The 24956-nt window shown below is 35.5% G+C and overlaps 1 protein-coding gene across 1 annotated transcript in view; it reads left to right on the top strand.

Annotated features, from left to right (window-relative positions):
• The window catches only part of DESI2 (desumoylating isopeptidase 2), a 47146-nt gene that overhangs the window by 11890 nt on the left and 10300 nt on the right, over window positions 1-24956 (top strand). The window contains exon 2 of the mRNA XM_036756690.1: window positions 23092-23164. Coding sequence (XP_036612585.1) covers window positions 23092-23164 — 73 coding nt within the window. The remainder of the gene's footprint in view (window positions 1-23091; window positions 23165-24956) is intronic.

Here is a 24956-nt window from a genome sequence, read left to right as displayed (position 1 = left end):
ACTATTTATATTCTTAGAAAGTTGTCTAGAGCACTTATAGGTGAAGTGACTTGAACCCAGGCCTTCCTGACTCTGGCATTAATTAGTTCTACCTATTATGCCCCGCTGCCCCTGATGTTGTTCAGTCATTTTGGTCATGTCTGACTCACCATGATCCCATTTGGGGTTTTCTTGGCAAAGATACTGAAGTGGTTTGGCATTTCCTTCTTAAGCTCATTTTACAGATGAGGAAACAGAGACAAATAGGGTTAAGTGACTTGCCCAGGGTTGCACAGCTAGTGAGTGTCTGAGGCCAAATTTAAACTCAGGAAGGTAAGTCCGATAGGTCCAGCGCTGTCCTCGAGCCACCTAACTGGTGCTGCCCCGTAGCTATGGTTGATTATCATTATTGATAGTTTAATAAACTTTTAGTTTGCACTTACAATTATTTGTGATTTGGGACATTTTTTTCCTGTGGCTGTTAATAGTTTAGATTTCTTCTTTTGAAAATAATTCTTAACTTTCACCACGAGTCTGTTGGAGAATGGGTCTTAATTATATACATCTGTCAATTTCTTATAGATCTATTTTGTCTTCTATGATTTTTTGCATGTTTATTTAAATTTTTCCCATGTCTATAATTGTGAGTTACCTTTATATTTTTAATGGTGTAATTTTAAAAGATAATTAGCCTGTTTATCCATTTTTAATTAATTGGGTATAACATGTGGTTATCTAAACCTATTTTTTGACAGACTGCTTTCCAGTTTTCCAGCAGTCCTTTTGAAATACGTACTTTTCCGGTAGTTTACGTTCTTGAATTTATTGAACGCTAGATTATTAATTATATTTGTTTTTAGTTTGACTTATCTAATTTATTGCCCTAGCCAACTTTTTTATTCAGTACTAAATAGTTTTAACAACCATAACTCTGATATCTCCTGTCTCTGACAGGACTAGTCACTTAGCTCTCAGTGCTTTGGGCTGCCCTCTAACATCCCTACGTTTCAGAGAAGGTGGCCTCTTTTGGTAGAAGAGGTAACCTCGTCTAGGAGTTTCGTATACTGATATACCAATACCCTATTTCAGGCCCTCTCTCTATCTCAATCCGTTATTCTTGAACTTTAATCTTCCAAATGAATTTTGTTGTTTTGTCTGATGTAAATACAGTAAAGTATCCTTTGGTGATTTTATTGGCACTCATTAAATTTATAAATCTAGTTTTGTTATTTTTACTACATTGGTACAGTCCAGCTATGAATATTGGAAATCACTTCAATTATTTAGATAACTTATTTACATAAAAATTATTTTATAGTTGGAGTAATCGAAGTCCAACGTGTAGGGGTAAGTTAATTCTCAGGTATTTAATGCATTTTGCTCTCTTAAGTGGAATTTTACTTTTAACCTCTTCCTTTTGGGTTTTATTAGTCATTTGCAGCAAGGCTGCTGGTTTTTGTATGGATTGATTCCGTGTGCTTGCGTTAGTCAAGCTGTGTTAATTGCTTTATTTTTTCATTGATTCTTTAGGGTGCCTTATTTAAGCAAACTATCCTATCATCTACAAATTTGCCTCCTCTTTGCCTATATGTATCCCTTCATTTTCTTGTTTTATAATTAGTATTTCTAGCACTGTCAAATAATTTCTGGGGTTCTTAGCCACTTTTGTGTGTCATAGGACCAAAACCCCAAAATTCATAGAGTAGCTGGTCTACTAAAATTTTGGGATGGTGTAGAGGCTCTGCAGTCTGAAGAAGTTTAAATATGGGCCTCTTATCAAAATAATGTTATAAGTAGGGTTACAAAGAATATCAATTATATTGAAATGCAGTTATCAAAATATTTTTTAAAACAAGGTCACAGACCCCAAGTTAAGAACTGCTGGTTTAGATGGTGGGTATCCTCTTTTTGATCTTACTGAGGAAACTGAACACTGTTTCTCTGCTACAAATAATGCTAGATTTGATTTTAGATACTTTTTATCATATCTTTTAAAAGTCCTTTTTATTCCTGTTCTTTAGTGTTTTTAACAAATCCTTTTCTCAAAGGCTTTTTCTGCTTCAGTTGATAGTCTTTTTTTTATTAATAGCTTCTTGTATTTCTGATTTTTATAACATTGCAAATTGTCTTTGCACACCTGGTCTAGCCTGCTCATTGAAGAATTTTAAAATATATTTCTGTAGTCTTGCTAATATATAATAATTATGCATCAGTATTCATTAGTGATATTGGTATATTGTTTTCTTTCTCTGCCCTGTCTCTCCCTGGTGTTGGTTTCAGGATCATTTTTGTCTCATAGAAGGATTGGGTAAGGTGGTTTTTTTTCTCTATTTTTGTAAATAGTATATGTAGCATAGGAGTTATTTGTCTTATGTTTTTGTTAGAATTCAGTTACAAATCCATCTGACCAGGATTTTTACCTGGGAGTTCATTTATGACTTGATTTATCTCTGTGAAATGGAGTTTATATTTTCAATATCCTGTTTTGTTCATTTTAGTATTTTACATATTTGTAAATATTATATTCGTTTTCCGGTTTGTTCCATATATTATTGTATACCAAGATTATGTATATACATATATGTGTAATAACTTCTAATGGTTTTCTTTCTTTTTATTGTGAATTCCTATTTTTTATTTTTAGGAATTTGGTTTTCTGTTTATAAAAATGAGATTAGGTATTGGGTGTATTTTGTTGATTTTTTTTAAAAGATCTGTTTTATTTCTCCCCTCAATCTTTTTGTTTTCTATTTTCGTATTTTCAAAACTTTTACTTTTGTGTTTGTGATTAACTTGATGAGAATCTAAGGTGGTTTTTTTTTTTTTAGTTGCATGCTCAAATGGTTGATATTTTCTTCCTTGTGAATATGTGTCCAAAGATAAAGTTTCCTAAAGATGACTTTAGGTACGTGCCACAACTTTTGATATGTTGTCTCATTTTCATTTTTTTTCCTTTGGCCCACTTATTTAGAATAGCTATTTAGTCTGTGTCCTTCGTTCCTATTTCCTTCATTGATTACAATTTTTATTGCATTATGGACTATAACTAATGTATTTTTAGAACATGATCAGTTTTAAACTTCAAAATTACTTTTCAGTGTTGAAAAAGAGGTATATTCTGTTAGTAGTCACTAAAAATTGTCATGACTACTTTTTCTCACATTCTGTTCATATCCTTAATTTTTTTTTGTTTATTTTTCTCTTAGATTTTTTGAATCTGAGAGAGGCACAATGAAATCATCTATGAGTATTTTCTAGGTTGACCTGGAATTCAGTTAGCTTTCCTTTAAGTATTTAGTTGCTATACTGTAAAGCTCACACACCCATAAACATAGCTATCGTTAGTTAATAGTAATAATAACAACCAATACTAATACATTGCCATTTCTTATTTGCCAGTGATGTTCAGTGTGAATTTCTTCATCATATTTAACTCTTCTGTAAATATGGGTTCATAGGTCTAAGCTTAGATCATCTTTGATTATTCATTCCTAAGTCCATTAGATCATCTGGTAATAAAGAAAATGGGGAATAGATAATAAATAGGTAATGAAGAAAGGACACAAGTAGGAAATCTGTCACCAAAAACCTAAAATTCATAGAGCATTTAGTAGCTAGTCTAGTAAAATTATGGAATGGTATAGGGGCTATGCAGGCCATTGTTAAAATGCTTACTAAACATTGAACTTTTCAATACACTGAAACCCCTTTTTTTTAGGATCTTTTTTTTTTTAAACAAACATTTCTAACAGTACTTGATCCATCCTATGCTGATATTTCTTAAAAGGAACTTTAGGCCCTCCTCCCCCTCATTATTTTATACTTATTTTGCATTTTACTTATGTACCTCTGTTCTCAAATAAGAATATAAGCTCCCTGAGGCCAGAATTGTATCATTTTTTGAGTTTTTTGTATCCCTTGCACACTGTATGGTGTCTGTCATAATGTCTCTAATGAGATAATATTTATAAAGCACTTAGCACAATGCCTAGCACATAGTAGGTGCATAATAAATGCTTATTCCCTTCCCTTAACCTTTATAAGACAGATCCTTATCACAGGATCATAGATTTAGTGCTGTAAATACTCTTAGAGCACATGGTGTCCAATACTGTTCTTTGGCAAGTGAGGAAAACAGACCCAGCTGAGGTTAAAGTGACTTGCCAGAGACCCCACAGCTAGTCTCTGGGGTAGCATTCAAATCTAGGTCTTCCTGACTCTCACGTCCAACTTTCTATTCTATCTAATATACCATGCTGCTTTAACAGCTTAATAAATGTTTGTTGATTAATTGACCTCAAGTGTAAGCTTTTATATTTATCCCTTAGCAATATATTACTTGTGTTATAAGTAGCACATTAATTTAAAAAAAAGAAAAGCCTACTACTGAAGTACCTACTGTGTACCAAGGCACTGGGATACAAAGTCAAAAATGAAACACTCCCTGCCCATACAGAGACTCTCTTTTACTGGTAGGGATGCTGCATAAATGTAGATCAATAAGTAAACGGAAAGAACACTGGGGATAATGATCCTGTGACTTCTCTAATCAGCTTTCCAGTGGCTTCTTATTGCCTCTAAGATAAAATGTAAACTCCTCTGTTTAACTTTGATGACCCTTCTTCATACTCTGGCCTTAACCTATCTTTGTAGCCTAGTGGTGCATCACTCTCCTTCCAGCCACATTGTCCTTCTAGCTTGTTCTGTATACACAATACCTTTTTCCATCTCTGTGCCTTTGTGCTGGCTGTCAATACCCTGTCTTACCTCTGTCTAAAATAGTCCCCTCGCTTCCTTTAAGATGCAGCTTTAGCACCATCTTGTACATGAAGCCTTCCTGGTCTCCCTCCATGCCCCAACTGCTAATCCTCTCTCTTCAAACATACCTTGTGTTTAAACTACTTTATATTTATGCTATATATATTCATATGTAGTTATTGTCTCTCTCTCCCTCTTTAGAGCGGAAGCTCCATGCAAATAAGGATATGTGTTTTATAAGGTTTTACTGATGACTTCTATTTCTTACATTATCATAGTTATCCCACATATTCCTCCCCCACGTTTTTCCAGAGAGTCATGCCATGTAACACAGGTTTTTTTTTTTTTTTAAAAAGGAAAAAAAAATCAGCCTGACTGATCAATACATTGAAAAAGTCCAAAAACCTGTGCAGTATCTAATACTTGCAGGCCTCCTATCTCCACAAAGGAGTGGTTTGATTGTGTTCTCTCATATTTCTTCATCCGTGTCCTGCCAGATCTTTGTAATTTTGTTATTCACTTATGTAGTTGGGTTTTTTTCCCATCTACATTGTTCAGTTGTTGTGTGTATTGTTTTCTTGGTTCTGCTTACTTCATTCAGCATCAGTTCATATAGATCTTTCTATGCATCTGTGTTCATCACACAAATAGTTTCTTACAACATAATATTGCTCCATTTTATTCATAGTACCACAGTTTGTTTAGCCATTCTCCAATGGATAAATGTCTATTTTGTTTCCAGTTCTTCCCTATCATAAAAAGTGCTGCTGTAAATATTCTGTTGTATATAGGGACTTTCTTCTTAATGGCTTCCATGGGGTATAAGCCCAGTAATGGAATCTCTGGTTCAAAGGGTATGGACGTTTTAGTTACTTTTTTTGGCATAATTTCAAGCTGCTTTCCAAAATGATTGTACAGTTCCTTTTTTTGTTTGTTTTTTGGCGTTTTTTTGGCAGGGCAATTGGGGTGAAGTGACTTGCCCAAGGTCACACAGCTAGTACATGTGTCAAGTGTCTGAGGCCGGATTTGAACTAGGTCGTCCTGACTCCAGGACTGGTGTTCTACTCACTGTGCCACCTAGCTGCCCCATGATTGTATAGTTTCACAGTTCCACCAGCCGTGTATTAGTGTGCTTATTCCACAACCCCTCCAACGTTGAGTATCTTTTTTTTGGTCATTTTTGCCAGTTTGCAGGGTGTGAGGTGAAATTTCAGGGTTGTTTTGGTTTGCCTTTCTCTTAGTGATTTGGAGCATTCTTTCATGTAGTTGTGAACACTTTGCAGATCTTTTGAGAACTGTTTGTTCATATCCTTTGACCAGTTAGAGGGAAAAAGAAGCGTCCCAGGACTGAGTCTTGTGAGATAGAATAATAAAAGGTAATCAAGTAAAGGAATTTCAGAGTTCTTGAACCTAGAAATAGATCATTTGTAAGTGATGGCAAGATCTAGGGTGTAACTGTCTGTGTGTAGCTGAGATGGGAGTGGTGGTTCATAAATAATTCAAGATTTAGGAACTGGGTAGTTCAAATATTTGAGCAAATATCAATGTCTGTGTAAAAGTCTCTTACTCTGGTCCAGAATTTAGTTGGGAAAGGGAACCAGATGCTGATCTGGTAAAGAAAAAAGAATGCCCTGAAGGCTCTGGGTTGGGTGACAAAATTGAATAGCATGAACTTCAAAGGAGAGGTTCCCAACTTACAGAGGTAGAGAAAGAGAGACTCTGGAAGTGGTAATGGAAAACCAGAGGAGTATGCTGACTCCTCCACTTGACCAGAAGAAACAAAATTGGTAAAACTGGATCAGTATATTTACAGTTTGGAAATAAATACAGTGTACCACACCCATGGACTTCCCTCCTCTGAATAGGAGTAGGCTGGAGATGGCTTCTCTCATATCTCTCCTTTTTGGCCCTACTTGTTTTTTGTATTTTCATAATATTCATTTTTGTGTTTGTTATTCTGTTTACCTTGTTGTAGTCATTGTGTATATTGTTTCTTGCATCTGAATCATTTAACCTGTCTTTCCATGATCCTCTCTATTCTCCCTATTTATTCATTCTTACAGTGCCATAATATTCCTTTATGTTCATATGCCACGGTTTGTTTAGCCATTCCCCAATTAAAGGGCATCTACTTTGTTCTGTGCTATCACAAAGCATTATAACTATTTGGGTGTATGTGGAGATTTTTTTTTAATCGATAAACCATCTTAGGGGTATATGCCTTATTTTAGTCACCTTACTTACATAATCCCAAATTGCTTTCCAGAATGGTAGTACTGATCCATGGCTCCACCAAATAGGCATTTCTGTTACTTCACCTGAGTGTTCTTTCATATGTTTGTTAACAGTTTACAGTTCTTTTGAGTGAATTGTTTATGCTGCTTATCTAATGAGTTAATATCTGTTAGTTGTCTAGATTTCTGGAATTCCAAACCACTGTCTGAGAAATTCGATATGAAGTTTTTTTCTCCCAAATTTCCCTTCTCATCCTAGATGCATTAATTTTGCGTGTATGTGTGTGTGTATGTGCAGAAGTGTTTCAACTTCATATGATCAGAATTATTGATTTTATATTTTATGATTGCTTCCATCCCTGATTTATCTCCCCATAGCTATGAAAAGCATTTATGATTTTAGTATTTTCTAATTATTTATGCTATGATCTTTCATAATAAGGTCATATGTCTATTTTGAATTTATTATGGAATATTACATATGATCTTGGTTTAAATTTAATTTTTGCCAAACTCCTTTCCAGTTTTCCTAGCAGTTTTTATTAGAGCTCTTTCCTAAGTAATTTATATTTGAAGATTTATCAGACCCTGTTTCTGAGTTTCTGATTCTCCTTTGTATAGTTGTATAATCTGTTCCTTTGATCTATTTTTCTATTTTTTAACCAGTACCAAATAGTTTTGATGGCTGCTGCTTTATACAGGATGTTCCTAAAGTCTGGACGCATAGGCAGTTGGAGTTAATTGCTTTGAGTTCATGTGAATCTTGCAAAGTTCATCAGCCTTTGCATCACAAATGAAGGAAATCATATTGAAAATGTTATTTGTTAATATTCCAATTAAATAAAATGTTGAAAATTTCATTCATTTCATTTTCTGAAAATATACATTTTTGCCTATGTGTCCAGACTTTAGCAACACCTTGTATTTTGAGATTTTCAATAGGATTTGAGGCAGTTAGGTGATGCAGTAGATAGAGCACTGGGCCTGGAGTCAGGAAGACCTTAGTTCAAATTCAGCCTTAAATATTTAATAGCAACCTGAACAATTCACTTCTCTCTGCCTGTTTCCTAAACTGTAAAATGGGAATTTATAATAGCACCTACCTCCCAAGGTTGTTGTGAGGATCATATAAGATATTTGGAAAGTGCTCTGCAGAGAGCCTGGTACATAGTAGGCCCTTAATAAATGTTTGTTTCCTTCTCTTTCCTTCCCCCATTTTTCCTTCAGTCCTGACTTTTTTTCTTCACTTATTTTGTTATTTTATCAAGTACAGAATAGATGCCTGTGAGAGGAACTCATTCCAAACAAGTAGATCCCTGGTCTTTACTAGAACCTAGCACTGCATAAGAGGATGGCAAAGGGTGAGGCATGGAACTGTAACTCCCCAAAATAGGTGACCCAACATCAGGGAATTTATTACTTCAGAGAGATAGCATTTTGCCAGTGAGAGAATCGAAAATGCCAAGAGTGCCTGAAAAGTACTTTTTCCTCACCCAAGGAACTGATTCCCCTAATTCTTAGATTTCTCTCCCTTCCCAAATTGTTGTGTATATATTTCTCTTAGCATATTGTATTCATTCCTGTAAACTCCTTAAGGGCAAGGGCTGTTGTTGCCTTAGCCCATAGCACATTTCTGGCACACAGTAAATGTTTAACAAATGCTGGCTGACTAGCTGGTATTTTGTGCACCTTGCATACTTGTTGGATTGGATTGGATTCCTTGCTGTCATTTGGCAGTTTCCTCAGTAGTGCCCAGCACTAGTGACAGGTCAAGGAAAATGAGGGCTAAGAATTTGCTATTGGATTTTTCTTTAATAAGCATTTATTTTCTCTAACTCCCATCTCCTCCAAACCATGCTGCAAAGAAAAACAAAAACAGAACCCTTTACTTGACTATATGCATAGTCAAGCAAAACAAATTAAAATGATTTGTCTCAATTTGCACCTTTAGTCTGTCACCTTTGTTAGGAATTGTATGGTATACTTCATCATTGGTCCTCCGAAGTTGGAGTTGGTCAAAATTGGAGTTGGTCTTTTCATTGATCAGATTTCTTAGGTCTAAATTATTGGAAAAGATGTTACAATATTAATGTTATATATTATTCTTCTGGTTCTTCTCACTTCACTCTGCATTAATTCATACAAATTTTCCCATCTTACCTTTCATCATTTTTTAGCACATAATATCCATTGGATTTAGCTAATCATTGGTAGCCTTGGAGGAAGTAGTTTTGGTTTATGTAGGGTCAGAAGCCAGATTAGAAGAGAGGGAGGTTTCTGGGTGTTAAGAAAGTGGAAAAAGCAATTATGGCCAATTTTTTCTGGTTTAGAGGTGATGGTTGGGGTCAAATGAAGGGTTTTTTTGAATGAGATAAACCTGAGTGTGTTTGTAGGTATCAAGGAAAGTGCCTATAGGTAAAGATACAGACAGAATGACTAATGGGGCAAGCTCCTGGAGGAAATGGGAAACAGTGCATCTATAGCTGAATGGTCTGGGCAAATGCCCACCTTTTATTCAGAGACAGGAATGTAAAAGACAGTAGGACTAGTGAAACCATAGAGGGGTTTTGAGATATGGAAGAAGGAGAGAAGAAACTCATAACAAGTAGCCTTGGTTTATCTTGGTATGGGAAGCAGGCCCATCTGGGGATGGGAAAGAAGAAAGGAAAAAGGTAGAAAAAAGGAAGAATACAAATTTTGCTATGCAGTTAAGGGACCAGTTGATAGTAGATAACACATTTTTACTAATATGTTACGTTAAGCTGTGTTTAGGAATAGGAGCTGGGAAGTAGCTGAAGAGTAGGAGTAGAAGTAGGTAGAGGGTCTTCCAGGATTGCAGTCGGCAGGGTATGAACAGCAACAGATGCCTTGGGATATTGGTTGGGGATTCAAAAGTGGAGGACTCTACAGTTGAATTGGTCAGCTATTCAAGTCAAGTGAAAGCGAGGCTAGGGGAGTGGTTATTAGATTGTTACAAGGGAAGGAAGGGTGTGGTGAGAACAGAGGATGGGTTTGGGAGTAAGGCAGAGGAAGAAAAAGGATAGCAGATTATGACCAGAAAGGGAAGTTTCAGAGTTCATGGTCAGGTATAGTTGTGGTGAGTGATTGAGACTAATATATGTGGTGATGAGGCATGGACTGTGGTATTTTGAGCAGACATCAACTTGTATATTGAATATTAGTGCAGGGGTAGGAAGGGGGAGAATGATTGGAAACCAAATATTTAACTTTAGGAGGGAGGGCCTGAAGGCCAGGATAGTACAGTAACAAGGATTTATAAAAAGGTTTTGGGGGAGATGATATAAAAATATGGAACAAATTTCAAAGGAGTGGTTGCTAAATTATTTCAGCAGAGGGAAGATCTCAAATTGGCAGTGAGGAGAGCAAGATTCAGGTTCAGTCTTTATCCTAGTCCTGGGGAGTCTGACAGAAGAAACAATGAAAACTGGGAAGGCTCAAAACTGGCCCAAGAATAGTGTGAAGTGATCTAGGATGAAGTGGATTCGTTAGCAATAGAGTCGAGAGTTCCAAAGGATACGATGAGAAAACATAGGAGGAAGGAAAGTAATAGGGAAAGGATTTTTCACCTCAGCAAACAGCATTTCTGAATTATGTAGAAAATTTATTCTACCACAGTTAAGCCTTACGCATTATAGTTAAGTCTTAAAGCTTACAGTGAGCAATAATGGATGAAATTGGTTAAATTTCATCAGGCATAACTAGTATCTTGCCTCAGTTCTGCCCACATCATAGCTTACATCTCTACCCAGTGAAAAAAGTTTAGTTTTTTAAGATTGTAAATACATAGCTAAAAATAGAAGAAAACATACCCTTTTGGCGGGGGAGGGGGGAGAGCAGAGGAAGGTATTTATTACACTCCTCGAGAGAGCAGGTGCAGTGCTCACTGGGAACACTAACACGGATATAGCGGTAGGAGTGGGGGTAACCATCACCTCCATTCCTGTTTGAGTTATGGTTAGTTTACATTCTTTACTTTTTACATAGTTTTCTTAGGTTATACAGTTATACAGTTTATATAGGTAGGATAATAAGGATACAGAAGCAAAAGTGAAGTTAATTAGTTCTATCTTCCTTGTCTGAGTTAGGATTAATCTACAAATTATGCAAATCAGTAGACCTGGACCCTTGACCAAGACCAGACCCTTGAACTGACATGATAAGCTTCAACTGGTTCAACAGGTTTGGCCTCTCTAGTTTCCCTGACACCAGGATGGCCACTGTCTTGACAAATAAGCGTTAACTCAGCTATATGGATAGCTTCTGTGGGAGCAAAACCAGATACCATACTATCTTTCTTACACTTCCTACCTGCCATATTTATTAAGTGTCTTTCATGGGGGAAAAAGTCAGCTCCCTGTACTTCAGAGAAAACACAAACAGAAATTACAAGCAGAAATTATATAAACAGAGCAAAGTAACACAGATCAGCATACAGACTTCTAGCTGTCTGTCCAAGCAATATATAAACAGTTACCAGAGAGAGAAGCATCAGCATCTGGGTTTTCAAAGCCCAGGGGCTCCATGACGGCTACACAGAGTCTTGTCTGGTCAAATCACGCTACACTTTTCCAGTGAGTGAGAGTCACAGAACAAAATGCTAACCTTTGATCTTGTATACCTTCTCAGGGTCATAGGGCATCACAACTATGCTACTCAAACCCAAAACATACTCTTTTTAGTATGTATGTTTAGTAATATTTAATAATATAATATAAACTTATGTTTTGAACTACAGATTCATAATATGTCAGAGATACTATGTCAAATATGCTAGCATTAAAACATTGAGGCTTAACATTTTTGTCCTGAAATTGCCATCCTGTCACTAATACAGCAGCATACAGTTCAGATTCAGATAATACCCAGTATTACAAAAAGCATATTTTTATTTGCATGCCTTTTTGGAAACTATATAAAACTAGTTATAGATATATTCCTTGTCCCAACGAGATATCTGATTTCTAAAATGTGACTTTTATTCATTGATTTAAAAAATCAAACTACTTAAAATATACATCATATAAGTTGTAAATAACGCACTAGTCTGCCATGGTGAGTGGTTAAAGTCTTCTGTATTGCACTAGGCACCAAATAATATGTGACACTGTAGCACTATTCACTGTAAACTGTAATTTATAATAAAGTAGGTCTGTCTTACCTTATAGGCGGTAATTAGCTACAGCCAAAGAGACATCATGATTTTAGTATAATTATGTACCATCTTTTACATATGAAGATGATCATCAATATTCAATACTAGCATTTTAGTTTATATTGGTGGGGATTTTTAAAATGTAAAACAATCTCTCTCCTGACTTCAGTCTGTGTTACCAGTTACCTGCTGAAAACCTCCTCCTGGATGTCCCATGAGCATTTCAAAGGACATATCCAAAGCAGCTTAATACATTTCCCACAAAACCAACTCTCCTTCAGACCTCTTGCATTTCTGTTCACATGACCTCATCATGCTTCCAGTTAACCAGGTTCACAACCTTATAGTCAAGTCTTCCTTGTCCCTCAATCCCCCATATCCAGCCAGTTGCCTAGTCTTGTCAGTTTAACCTCTTTACAGTAACATCTTTACTTCCTGTTTCTCTTTCTCCAGGTGCACAGTACCCAAGTTCAGTATGTTGTCACCTTTCATCTCAACTATTGCAAGTGACCTCCTAAATTAGTTTTCCCTCTCCAGTCATGTATGGAAAGATTCACTTTGCTCTGCAGTCCATATTAGATCTAACTTTCTAAAACATAGATCTCTATGACAGCCCCTTATTCAGAAATCTTCAGTGGTTTCCTAGTGTCTTTAGGTTAAATACAAAATCCTCAATCTGGCATTTAAAGCCTGAAGCAGGCTGGCTTCCGTTCACCTTTCCAGTCTTACTTCATATTAATGCCATTACTGTACTCTCTAGTCAATGGACTGACTATTTCAGGTTTATGACATCATATTTCCTAACTCTATGCTTTTCCATAAATGGTCCCTCTATGTCCCAGAGGTACTCTTCCTCACCTCTACTTCGCAGAAAAGCTACATACCACACCTCAGGTACTTTCTCCTACATAAGGCATTTCCTGTTTTCCCTCTTGAAATTACTTCTTGTTTCTTTGTGGGTTTTTTTTTTGGTATTTACTTATTTTTGTACATAAATGTATTACACCTCTCTCTCTCTCTCTCTCTCTCTCTCTCTCTCTCTCTCTCTCTCTCTCTCTCTCTTTCTCTTTCTCTCTCTCTCTCTCTCTCTCTCTCTCTCTCTCTCTCATACTTGAATCCCTTGAGGGATTGTTTTGTTTTTGTCTTTGTAGTTAGCACTTGCAGTAGTTTCTCTCCTGTGGTATTCACCTAATCTGTGTTCAATCAAATTGAATTCATGTCTACCATATCCTTACAACAATCCAAATAAACGCTGAACATAGGTTTTTTTTTAATCTTTGCATTATGTTGCACTTCATAAAAATGATTTATTTTGTTCATTTGATAGAGTACCTACTTTAATCAGTATGTAGAGTGAATAATATGTATTTGAAGATGAATATATTAAATCAGAATAGAATAAATTTTAAACACTATTTACTGAACTGGGCTAATAGGATTATGTTTTCACGTAAGCTTTCACCTTTCTGAATTATTCACAGATAGTGTGACAATTGTTCTGTGAAACTAAAATGTCTTTCCAGAGTGACCATGAGGCAGATTCCGTAGATTAAGCTAACCAACCCACAGGGGTATGTCTCTGCCGCAGAGAGTTTAAGTTAAGTGGATTGATTGTTGACATGCCATTGTTGTGGTAGGTTTTTTGTTGTTCTTTGGTCTATGGAATGGTACTTTGTGGTAATAGCTAATTTGTTTAGTATTATGCTTGGTATATATTAGTGAATCTTTGAGGGAAACCAAGGTATTAACCAGCTTCTGAATGCTGCCTCAGAGCACTTCGGAAAATGTGATTTTGATTTTTCTTTCTTTTCCCTGGATTGTATGTTGTTGGAACTTAATTAGCTTGGCTGTATAAAGACATATCTTTAATGTTTTGTGTCCCAGCAGCAGTCTTCTTCTAAGCTTTTATGGGTCTGTTTGCTAAGCCTTCCAAATAGGGATGTTGAGAGGAACCTAGCTGGCCTTGGAATCAGGAAGAATTGGATTCAGATCCTGCCTCAGGCAAATGCCAGTTATATGACCATGCGTAATTGACTTAAGCTCTCTGAGCTAGGCAACTCTCTAAGGACTGTTAAAGATGAGTTAATTATTGATCATGGTTTCCACGCCAGGAGTTCTACAGAAACCAGCCCCAACAATGATAACAGCATAAGATCCCGTTGTCTTCAGAAAGAAACAGTGCCTTGATCTCCGAGGATGTTTCAAAGATCTTTAATTATGTGGGAGTCAGCGCCAGTTAAAAACAATTTATCAGTTTGAGAAACAGAGGCATTAACAGTAATTGGATGATGACCATAGTAACATAAAGTGATGATTTCAACAAGAATAACTAATGGCCCCAGGTCACTATCACTATGGAATTTTGCAACTGGGATCAGAAGAGACATTTAGTCCTAGAGTCTACTACTTCATTGTTTTTTAATCCTCCTCTGAACTTTGTAGCATAGACTGCTTCCATCTTATCTCTGTAGTTAGGTTATTATTAATATCCTGACCTTGAATTAAGCTGGTGAAGTCTGGAGGCAGCCAGTTCAATTTGCAAAGATTGAGCCACCGAGACTCATGGTCTAATAATAATATTCAAGAGTCATTGCACAGGCAGCCCTAAAAGGAATTAAGTTTATAGTTAGAGGACATGTCTCTGTAATTGCTTTTCCCTGGGAAGACTTCTTTTTCCCTTCATATTCTTTGTTCATAGTTTTTTTAGGAGAAGTGGAGTAATTAGTGTTTGTTCAAAAAAGGTGATATTGAAGAGATATACAGTTCTATCTTTCTGATAATCAGATTTCTAAAAATTCTCAAGTAGTAGGCTATAATTAGTATATAAAGGTGACATTGACCCCATCAGGGAGAACATGTAATTTGAGTTGTTTTCCAGCTTGTGTTGATAGATTATGCTAAGCTAATTTCTCTTTTGTCCATTCTTTGGTGTCACCTGCACATTTGCAGAGACAGCTGTAGCAGTTAGGAATACAAATTTTGATTATAACAGTAAACCTAGTTAAAGAGTTTTATTGGAGGTCTGGAAACCAGTGCCACCCCTTAGTCTTATAGGAAGGTTTAGGTTTTGGTGCTGCTACTGTTTTAAGGTTCTTTTTTATTTAGCATGAGTACCAGGTAGCAAAATGGAACCCTATTCAACTATATATACATAATAACTCTATATAAAAATTACTGTTATACGAAAATTTAGGTTTTGGTGCTGCTACTACTTTAAGATTCTTTTTACTTAGCATGGCGTACCAGGTAGCAAAATGTAACAGTTACTTTTTAGATAACTTGCTAACTTTATTTTACTTCTAGTTCTTCCATAATGCCAATCCTACAGAAATTTAAAAAAAAACATTTCTCCTACCATCTTTCTTAGCTAATTGCAAATAGATTTTTTTTTCATAATGTCATAGTTTGGGGTTTTGTGGGGAGTGAAGGAGGTGCTTCATTGTGTTTCTTATTTGCAGCGTGCATACTACAGTCTATCTGGCAAGGAGATTATCTTTGAGAAATGTGAGATATTTATAGAACAGCTTAAGTCTGTGTTTGCAAATTAGGACAGTGTGCTCCTGTAGGAGTTAGTGGGACTTGACTGGTTTTTTCACTTGTACTTTATATTCATAGCTTTCTGATAGAGATAATCTAGTGAACTTTAATTTGGCCAAAAACCAAACCAACCACTTTTTAAATATTGGGCCTTTCTGGGAAATATGAAAAGTAGAGAATTGATGAATATATCATTACATTCTAGCAATGAGCTACAATAGCATGATAATTTAAATTTCTTAGTGGCACAGAATAATGAATGTGACTATTTTGAAAGGGACAATTTTTGTAGACTTGGGCCTATTTTTAATACTTCCCAGGGAGATGGATAGCAATAGCCTGGAAGTCCTGTTCCTAAAAACTTAAATTTTGTTTCTTGTAGCCTTAAGAAAAATCAGTTGACCCTGTCCAACTTTCCATCTCTAGGATGGAGGTAACACTACCCACTTGCAAAGCTATTAAGTATTCATTTTTTATTCTAGTACCTCAGCAATCCTCTGGAAACATTATAAGGGTCCAGTTATATAGGTCAAATTCCATTGCAGTAAGTTCCAGCTAGCTAGCATTTGTATGGCACTTTAAGGTTTGCAAAACACTTTACAAATATTATTTTATCCTCACAACAACACTGGGAAATTGGTACTCTTATCCCCATTTTCCAGATGAGGAAATTGAAGTAGGAGAAATGATTTTTCCAGAGTCACAAAGCTAATTAAGTGTCTGAGGCCAGATTTAAACTCATGTTCAAGACTCCCAAATGAAGTGCTCAATCTACCCAGCTTCCTGAAGCCTTGAATTTAAGCAATTTTTCAGGCCAAAATATGTGATTTGCGATGGCAGCACCTACTAGCAACTTTTGTAGAAACATTCTGTTGAGGAGGCTCTAGGAGCATGAGAGAAGCTGCTGTGATCCAAGTTAGAAAATGCTATCATCATGAAGATCATAGTCAAGAAAGTGCCATCAAAGCATTACCTATCTTAGAATTCTCACCATGCTAGCACCTTAAACCCTATTCTTGCCCAAAATTCACTCGAGATTTTTTTTAATTTTTCTATGGCAACAGATTTCTTGATCTTATGTTGGAAAAACAAATTTCATGTCATAGAAATGTAGTTTGTAGCCAGATTTAAAAGATAATCCTACGTTGTAATTGTGTTTTATGCTTAAAATGAATAGGCAATCTCTTACAGTTTTATGTGTGTGTGTATATGTATGTATGTATGTATATATATATGTATATGTATACACACACACATAAATTTGAGAATTCATGCTCCATTTTGGTTTTTTAAATCTTACGTTCCTTTAATTTTAAACGAATGTTAAAAGCCTTTTTATATAGGTCAGTATCACAGCATTATTTGTTTTTGGTTTTGAGTACTCTTGGGCTTTAGATGGAGACAGCATAGGAAAGGAGAGTCTATGAGGGCAACCGAGTCCTCTTACTACTATGTTATAAGCAGGCAAGAGTTAGATCTTTCCTGTTCAAATTCTCTGCCCCCACTAGCCAAATCCACTGTCTGATCCAGTGGCAGAGAGAATCGTTTCCCAAATTCTTTTCAATAGAATCCAGGTATTCTGTGATTTGAATTAGGTATTCTATTAGATTATTCCTCTAAAACATTTAATGTTAAATTATGTATCTATAAAGACACAATATATGATAGTTTTTCATTTAGAAATAATTTCTCTTGTTTTACCCCCAAATTTTCCTGATACCTTTCCTTTATCACTTGAGTATTCAGTGCCTTTTCATCTCCCAAGATGAGGATTTATGAGTTCCATGAGTATATTTCAAGCCCCAAATTGTTCTTTGTTCCTATTAGGTTCTACCCTAGAGTATTCACATGCCCAGTATAGCTCACACTGAAATAATCCTGCCTAGATCTAGAGCTAGATACTTTGAGTCTTGTCCTACTTAAGTGTATCCTTAACTTCCCTATGCCACCAAGCCTCTTAATTTCCCTGGGCTCAGTTTTGTAATCCATGCAGTAAGATAAAATGTCTCCTCATCACCCATTTATGTGTGAGAAGTAAATGAAAATGTGATATAAGATCTGAGTGGTTAAGCTGCTATCGATATTCAAAATTACTGTATTATCAAATAGTATACTAAGAGACAGAGTTATACCATAGATTTTATTACTCATAACTGTCACTTCAGTAATTTTGAGTGCAGATTCTTACCCATTACACAGTCTCATGTCTCCTGTCCTTTATCTCTCCATCTGCCTCACTCTTACTATACTTTAATTTAGTCTCAATCCTAACTGTTCTCTATCCATTCCTATTCTAGACCATCGTCTCTGCCTTACTTTACTTTCTTCAGTGTGTGAACCCTCTTCAACTATTTATCAACTATATGTGATTCTTTTAGTCCTTTGTCCTACTACCATTCACACCATTCTGATTTTGAAGTCTGGATCACATCCACCATCCACCTTCCTTGCTATCACCATGCTGCTACAAATTCATGTTATCTGATTTCAACTGACCTTTACAAATATACACTAAAACCTTTATCTTTAAACTTCTTGGATTGGCTCTCTATCCTACTTCCTTCAGCAGTTTTTCCAAAACTTTTCTTCCCCTTGTGCCCCTGACACCTCCCAAGATTGCTCTCTCAGCAGATGTCCTGAGAAAATAGAGGCCATCAGTTGGCCTCTCTTCTTTTCTGTGCCATACCATGAAACCCTTCTGAATTTTTAGCTATCCTCTCCTTGTCTGAGGAAGAGGAAGTCTTTGCCAAGACCCTCAATCCCATCTCCTTCTGTCTTTTCTAGGAGTTTGTCTCCTGGATCATTCCATCTCTGTCATTTTCAGTGTCCATATCTACTTATTCTTTCCCTGTTGCCTACAAATTGCACAGATATACCCCATTCTATTTTTAAAAATCATCTGATCCCCTCAAGCTATAGTGGTATCTGAATTGAACTTCAAAGAAAAGAAAATATTTTAGGCATTGGAAACAGGATGATACCAAAGACACAGAAGTAGGAAAATCCAGGACACATTCGAAGGATAAAAGTCCAGTTTGGCCAAAGAATAGAGTATATGAAGGATTGTAATATAGAAAGGCTGGAATATTAGAGTAACATCAGATTGTGTTGGGCATTAATGCTGGGTAAATGAGATTGATCCCAGTAGGTATGGTGGTCCACACCTGTAAACTCACCTACCATGGAGGCTTAGGTAGGTAGAGCTTTTGAGTTCAAGATTTGAACTGCAGTAGTCTATGCCAGTTTGGTGTCTTCACTGATTTTGGCATTAATATGGTGAGCCCCCTGGGAGAGGAAGCAGTCAGGTTATAGGCAGCAAATTGACCAAGTTCAGAACAGATCAAAACTCCCATGCAGATCAGTAATGGAATTGAGCCCATGAGTACATTTCTAGTCTGAGCTAATTGGGGAGCCAATACAGAAAATATGATCCACTATATTTATTATTGAGATTTATCGTTAGTGGGGAGGAAAGATTATCATGTTTGCTTTTAGCTGCATATGGCGTGAAATCTAATAAATTTAAATGACAGCTTGGAAAGTTAGATACCTGTAATAAACAAAAACTTTGTTTTGCCTTGTGAGTAAATGAAGCAGCAGTTGTAATTAAAGATGTCACTTACAGGTATAAGATGTGTTGTTAAAACTTATTTCACAAAAGATGTATTTCTTTTGCAAATCTATTGGTAACAGTGCCACATCTCAATATAATTGATGTATTTTTTTTAAAGAGGGAATTATATTGGGTTCCACACTGCTAAAGCCCAATCAATATTGATGGGAAACAAATATCTATGAAGACTATTTTGAAATTTGGACTCTCATGCAGTTTTGCACATTCATAGAAAATTGTTTGGAGAAATACAAGTGAGGGACTACCAACAATTTTTTGCATTATTATAAGTGATCAAATTTATTTTTAAAGGAAAACTCTTTGAAGAGTTGTGATAAGATAGGATTAGAGCATAAGTTATTTGTGTATTATTTTGTAACACACTTACTTTCTTGTGCCAAAGCCCTTCAGAGGTCTTTGAGCTAAAAACATTTTTCTAAATGGTCATAGCAAAAATGAAGCAAATTAATTTTAATAACAAGATTTCTCCAAAAACTGATGCGTATGGTTGTTAGTCTTGAAAAACTGAGTACTTGTCAAAGGATATGAATGGGCAGTTTTCAGACAAATCAAAGCTATCTTGTAGTCATATGAAAAAGTGTTCTAAACCTCTGTTGATTAGAGAACTGCAAATTAAACAACTGTGAGGTACCTCCTCACACTTGTCAGATTGGTTAATATGACAGAAAAGGAAAATGATAAATGTTGGAGGGGATATGGGAGAACTAGGACACCAATACACTGTTGGTGGAGTAGTGAACTAATCCAACCATTCTGGAGAGCAATTTGGAACTATGCCCAAAGGGTTATAAAACTGTGCATGCCATTTAATCCAGCAATACCGTTACTAGGTCTGTATTCCAAAGAGGCCAGAAAAAGGGGTAAAGAACCTATTTGTACAAAAGTACTTATAGCAGTTCTTTTTGGGATGGCGAAGAATTGGAAATTGAGGGGCAGCTAGGTGGGCACAGTGAGTGGAGCACCAGCCCCTAGAGTCAGAAGGACCTGAGTTCAAATGTGACCTCAGACACTTGACACACTTTCTACCTGTGTGACCTTGGACAAGTCACCTAACCCCAATTGCCCTGCCTTCCCCTCTCCAAAAAAAAAAATTGAAAATTGAGAGGATGCACATCAATTAGGGAATGATTGAACAAGTTGTGGTATATGATTGTAATAGGATATTATTGTGTTGTAAGAAATGACAAGCAGAATGATTTCAGAAAAACCTGGAAAGACATATATGAACTGATGCGGGGTGAAGTGAGCAAAACCAGGAGAATATTGTACATAGTAATAGCAATATTGTTTGATGAAGAACTGTGAATGATTTAGCTATTCTCAACAATACAGTGATCCAAGACAATCCCAAAGGACTCATAATGAAAAATGCTATCCACCTCTGGAGAAAAAACTGATAGCGGTTGAAAATAAACCAAAGCATACTATTTTTTTCTTTCTTTTTTTCTTTCTTGTTTTTAGTTTGTTTTCTTCCACAAAATGATTAGTATAGAAATATTTTACATGGTTGCACCTGTGTAACCTATGTCAGATTGCTTACCATCAGAAGGGAGGAAGGGAAGAATGGAATTTGGAACTTAACTTTTTTAAAAATGTCAAAAAATTGTTTTTAAATTTTAAAACTGAGTATTCAGAGTCCGTGCAGAGTCCTCATTCATACTCCAGTCCAGAAAGATATATTTACTGCATTTATGAGAGAGCTATAGACAACAAATTTACAAAAAAGTATTTTTAATATGTTGCAATTAAGTGGAAGAAAGTAATGACCACTTAGCTAGTCTCCACAAGCAATTATCATTTTAAAGACCTCAGTATTTCTAAATATGAATGGATAAGAAGTTTTCAATAAATAACTATTTTAATATTATTGAAATAGCTATTTTAATAAATATCACTTTATTGTATGTTCATTATCTTTTATAAAATTGTATTAAGTTATTGGTTTTACTTGAATAAAATATTGCCTAAGAAAATTATATATGTGAAATTGTTTTATGAAACATATGGTGGTGGCATTTTTTTTTCCTTAAAAAAACTTTATTGTATATAAATTCCCCCCCCAAAAAAAGTTTTTTTTAAAGCTTCGAATGCAGAGTGAAGCTGACAATGAACATATTCTTTCATAGGTATGAGTAACAGTGGGTACCTCTTCAATAGTTGGGGGTTTTTTCCCCCCTAAAAAAGTGAGACATCATAAATAAGGAAAACATTGGATAATTAATCAATGAGATTGTAAGGTATACTGAGGTGGTTGTAGTTCTTTAAATCTTGCTCTAATTGAATATACTGTTTCCAGTGATTCTGTTTAAAAAAATTTTGGATAGAATTCTGTCTCCTTTATTGCTGTTGAAACTACCTTTTTATAGTTTAACAACTAATCACCAAATTCAAGTCCCTTTCTCAGCCATCATTCTATTTTATTTCTGCAGCCTTTGATATGTAGATTTTCCATTCCTCTTCTCCAAATTCTCCTTTTGGCTTCTATGAAACTGATTCTGATACTTGTCTTACCTCTCTGATCCAGTCTTGTCTCCTTCACAGTTTCCAATTGGTCACCAAGCTCCATTTATTATTCTTCCCAGTAATCTGCCATGTCCATTCTTTTACATTCCTATAGCCAATTCCTTAATTAATGCTCTTAATTCATGCAATAGAGTCCTCACTCATCTTGCCTATAGTTCTCTTTTCTAATCCATCTTACACATAGTTGCCAGACTGATACAAAAAACTCACTTTGGTCATTTCATTCCTTTGCTCAGTGGCTTCTCAGGGTACAAAATAAAGCCCTTGCAAATTACTTGAAGCATACCTTCAGTCTTCAGTCACCATACAGACCCTGAAATGCCCAAACTGGTCTATTTAATGTCCCCAAAATGTATTTTTGTTTTCTCTGTCACTGTACCCTTGCTGATGTAATTCTATACATATGTACCCCTTATCTAGAATGTTTCCCTAGAATAGGAATGTCTTGCAAAATTCAAATTTACAAAAATGAAAGCAAACATCATTGTTAAGATTATTGATCTGTACTCTCACTTTTAATAGGAATTAGAATAGGAATCTCACTGTTCTCACATTGGCAACAAACATCAACAACAAGCATATTAAGCACTTACCGTGTGCCAGGCATTGTGCTTATAAGCACATTTTATAAATGTCTAATGTTAACTCATCCTGTGATGGATGTATCTGCTATTCTATTTAAAATAGTAATTTCCTTAACACTAAAATTTTATCTAAGTAATGCTTTTCCCCAGTGTTAAACTATATTAAAATTTAGCCAAATGGTATTTCTTAAAGAGAAACAAGAAAGTGGGATGATTTATCTGTAGACAAGTACAATAAGAAATGATGGCAAACTTAAGTTCTAGTTTTACTTATCAGTTCTGAGATCAGAAATGCCCATTTTAATAGAGAGGAAAAACTGAGTATTAATTGCACATTTATAAATACTCAAAACTTAAAGTATACTTCTGAGTTCATACCTGTGAGAAATAAATATACATTATTTTGTTTGCTCAAACTCAAAACAGATGATATTGCATGACATTTTTGTGCTCTTTTCTCTCATTTTGATTTCTCTTGATTGTAGAATTAGTCTACTAAAATGAACGTTTCTACTTTTTCTAATGTTGCTTTTTATTGAACTGTGTATTCTTTTGTTACATGAAAAAGGAATTAGCATGAATTTATAAATGTCTTTTGCTAACGAAGCATTGAGTTGCATTTGATCAGAAATTAAATGATTATGATGGGATTTTTTTTTCCCTCTTCAGTACTGGATGAATGAATACACCTCATCCATTGGAATTGGAGTTTTCCATTCAGGAATAGAAGTATATGGTAGAGGTATGTATATATAGTATCTTTAAATCTACTTCATAAAGATATGTGATCCTTAAGGAACTTCATGAGTTGTTTTGGGTGCATCCTTATTACACTATTATTGTTCTAGCTTCTGTGTTTCAGAGAATGAACCAAAAAACCCTTCAACATTCATTCCCCAACTTGTTAATTAACCTTCCCATCAAGCCTTAGTTCTTTGGGGGCAGGGAGTGGAAATCACCTGAACAGTATAATTGTGATAGAATATCCATTCCTTTAGCCAAAATTTTGTGTTGTCATCTTTTTATTAGTGTGGGGAAATGCTGGTGTGCACATTCTTTCTACTTGTAAAGCTAATTTGGAACTTAAATGGTCTTAGCTTTCTGTGGCACTGAGAGATTAAGCTATTATATGTTAGAAATAGGGCTTGAACTGGTGTCTTCTTGACTGTTCATCCATCATGCTATGCTACCTCTCTGTTAAGTATGTATCAGATTAATAAGAGGTAAATGAGAATGAACGAACAAAAAATTGTGATGAGAACTTGAGAGAGTAACTGAAAGATCATATTTTTACATCATATAATCAGTGATTTTGAATGTAAATATTACTAAATAATAGTTCATTGCTTTGTTCAGTGTTAAGTATATCATTAAAATGTCATGTGCCTCTTAATTGAAGGTTATTTGGTTTTGAATTGTAACTTTATGGTGCATACTTCACTTTGGGTATTTCTGCCTTTGACTTCAGGTGGGATTATTGCAATTTATTCAGTGTTAACCAGGGTTACCCATAATGACTGCATATAAGGTATAAAATAGTCTCATTTGCATGTGTATTAGCTCCATTATTAAAGACTCACATTTATGTCTTTATGATTCCAAAGTGCTTTGTTTCTATCCCATTATTCATCTCTATTCATTAATCCCTATTCTAGGTTTTAGGGTGTGAGGTTTAGTTTTTTGAAGACCATTTTTTACGCTTCCTTTTATTTAATAAACTACCTCCCTCTTGCAATCCTCAAAAAATATGAGGTTTTTGCAAAAAATACCAATGCCTCTAAACATAGCTGATGATGGTTTTGTCGCCTACCAGTGACTTTGATTTGATTTGGCTTTTGTCTAAGTTGTGGTTATTAATGAGGTCACCTTCATTCTGAAAAGAAAGGAACACAAAGGTACCTAATTATTGCTACTTTTGATGTAATGATTTTGAAATGTGTTTGTATTACCCAAAAAAGACTGTAGCCTTAATAAACTTAGAATCTGTTTTCCTTAGGGGAAAGTAGTGCTAAAAAGATTGCTTTCTCAGTAAAATACTAAATTTACCTCTGCTTTCTGTTTCTTCATTACTGTCTAGTGGGAATTTAAGCCTCCAAACATTTTTCTGTGTCTCCCCTCTTTGTTACTAGCACTGTTTGTGGTACTGAATTGTTGAACTTATAATTTTCAGCACCAAACCACATTTTAATGTCAAACCCTTATTGAAAGAAGAATTGAGCAACTAAAGCAGAACCTTAAATACCTTGTGTCCCTGGAAAAGGGACCGCAAAGTGTCCTGAGAACTAAAAGTTAATTTAGCAAACAGCATGGTTCAGTGGAAGGAGCATTGGATTTTGGAATTAAAGGACGACCTATATTCATATCTTCATATTGCCACTTGTTACCTGTGTGACCGTAAGCGATTTCCTTTCAGGAACTCAGTTTCCTCATCTGTTATCTTGAGGAGATTGAATGAAGTTACATCTGAAGTCCCTCCTAGATCTAAATCTCTGGTCCCGTGGACTGTTTTGCTATATACCGTTCATTGTTGTATG

This window comes from Trichosurus vulpecula, chromosome 4, assembly GCF_011100635.1.
Source record: "Trichosurus vulpecula isolate mTriVul1 chromosome 4, mTriVul1.pri, whole genome shotgun sequence".
Lineage (NCBI taxonomy): Eukaryota > Metazoa > Chordata > Mammalia > Diprotodontia > Phalangeridae > Trichosurus > Trichosurus vulpecula.
Note: the sequence above shows the minus strand (reverse complement) of the source record. Positions and strands in the feature narration are given on the sequence as shown.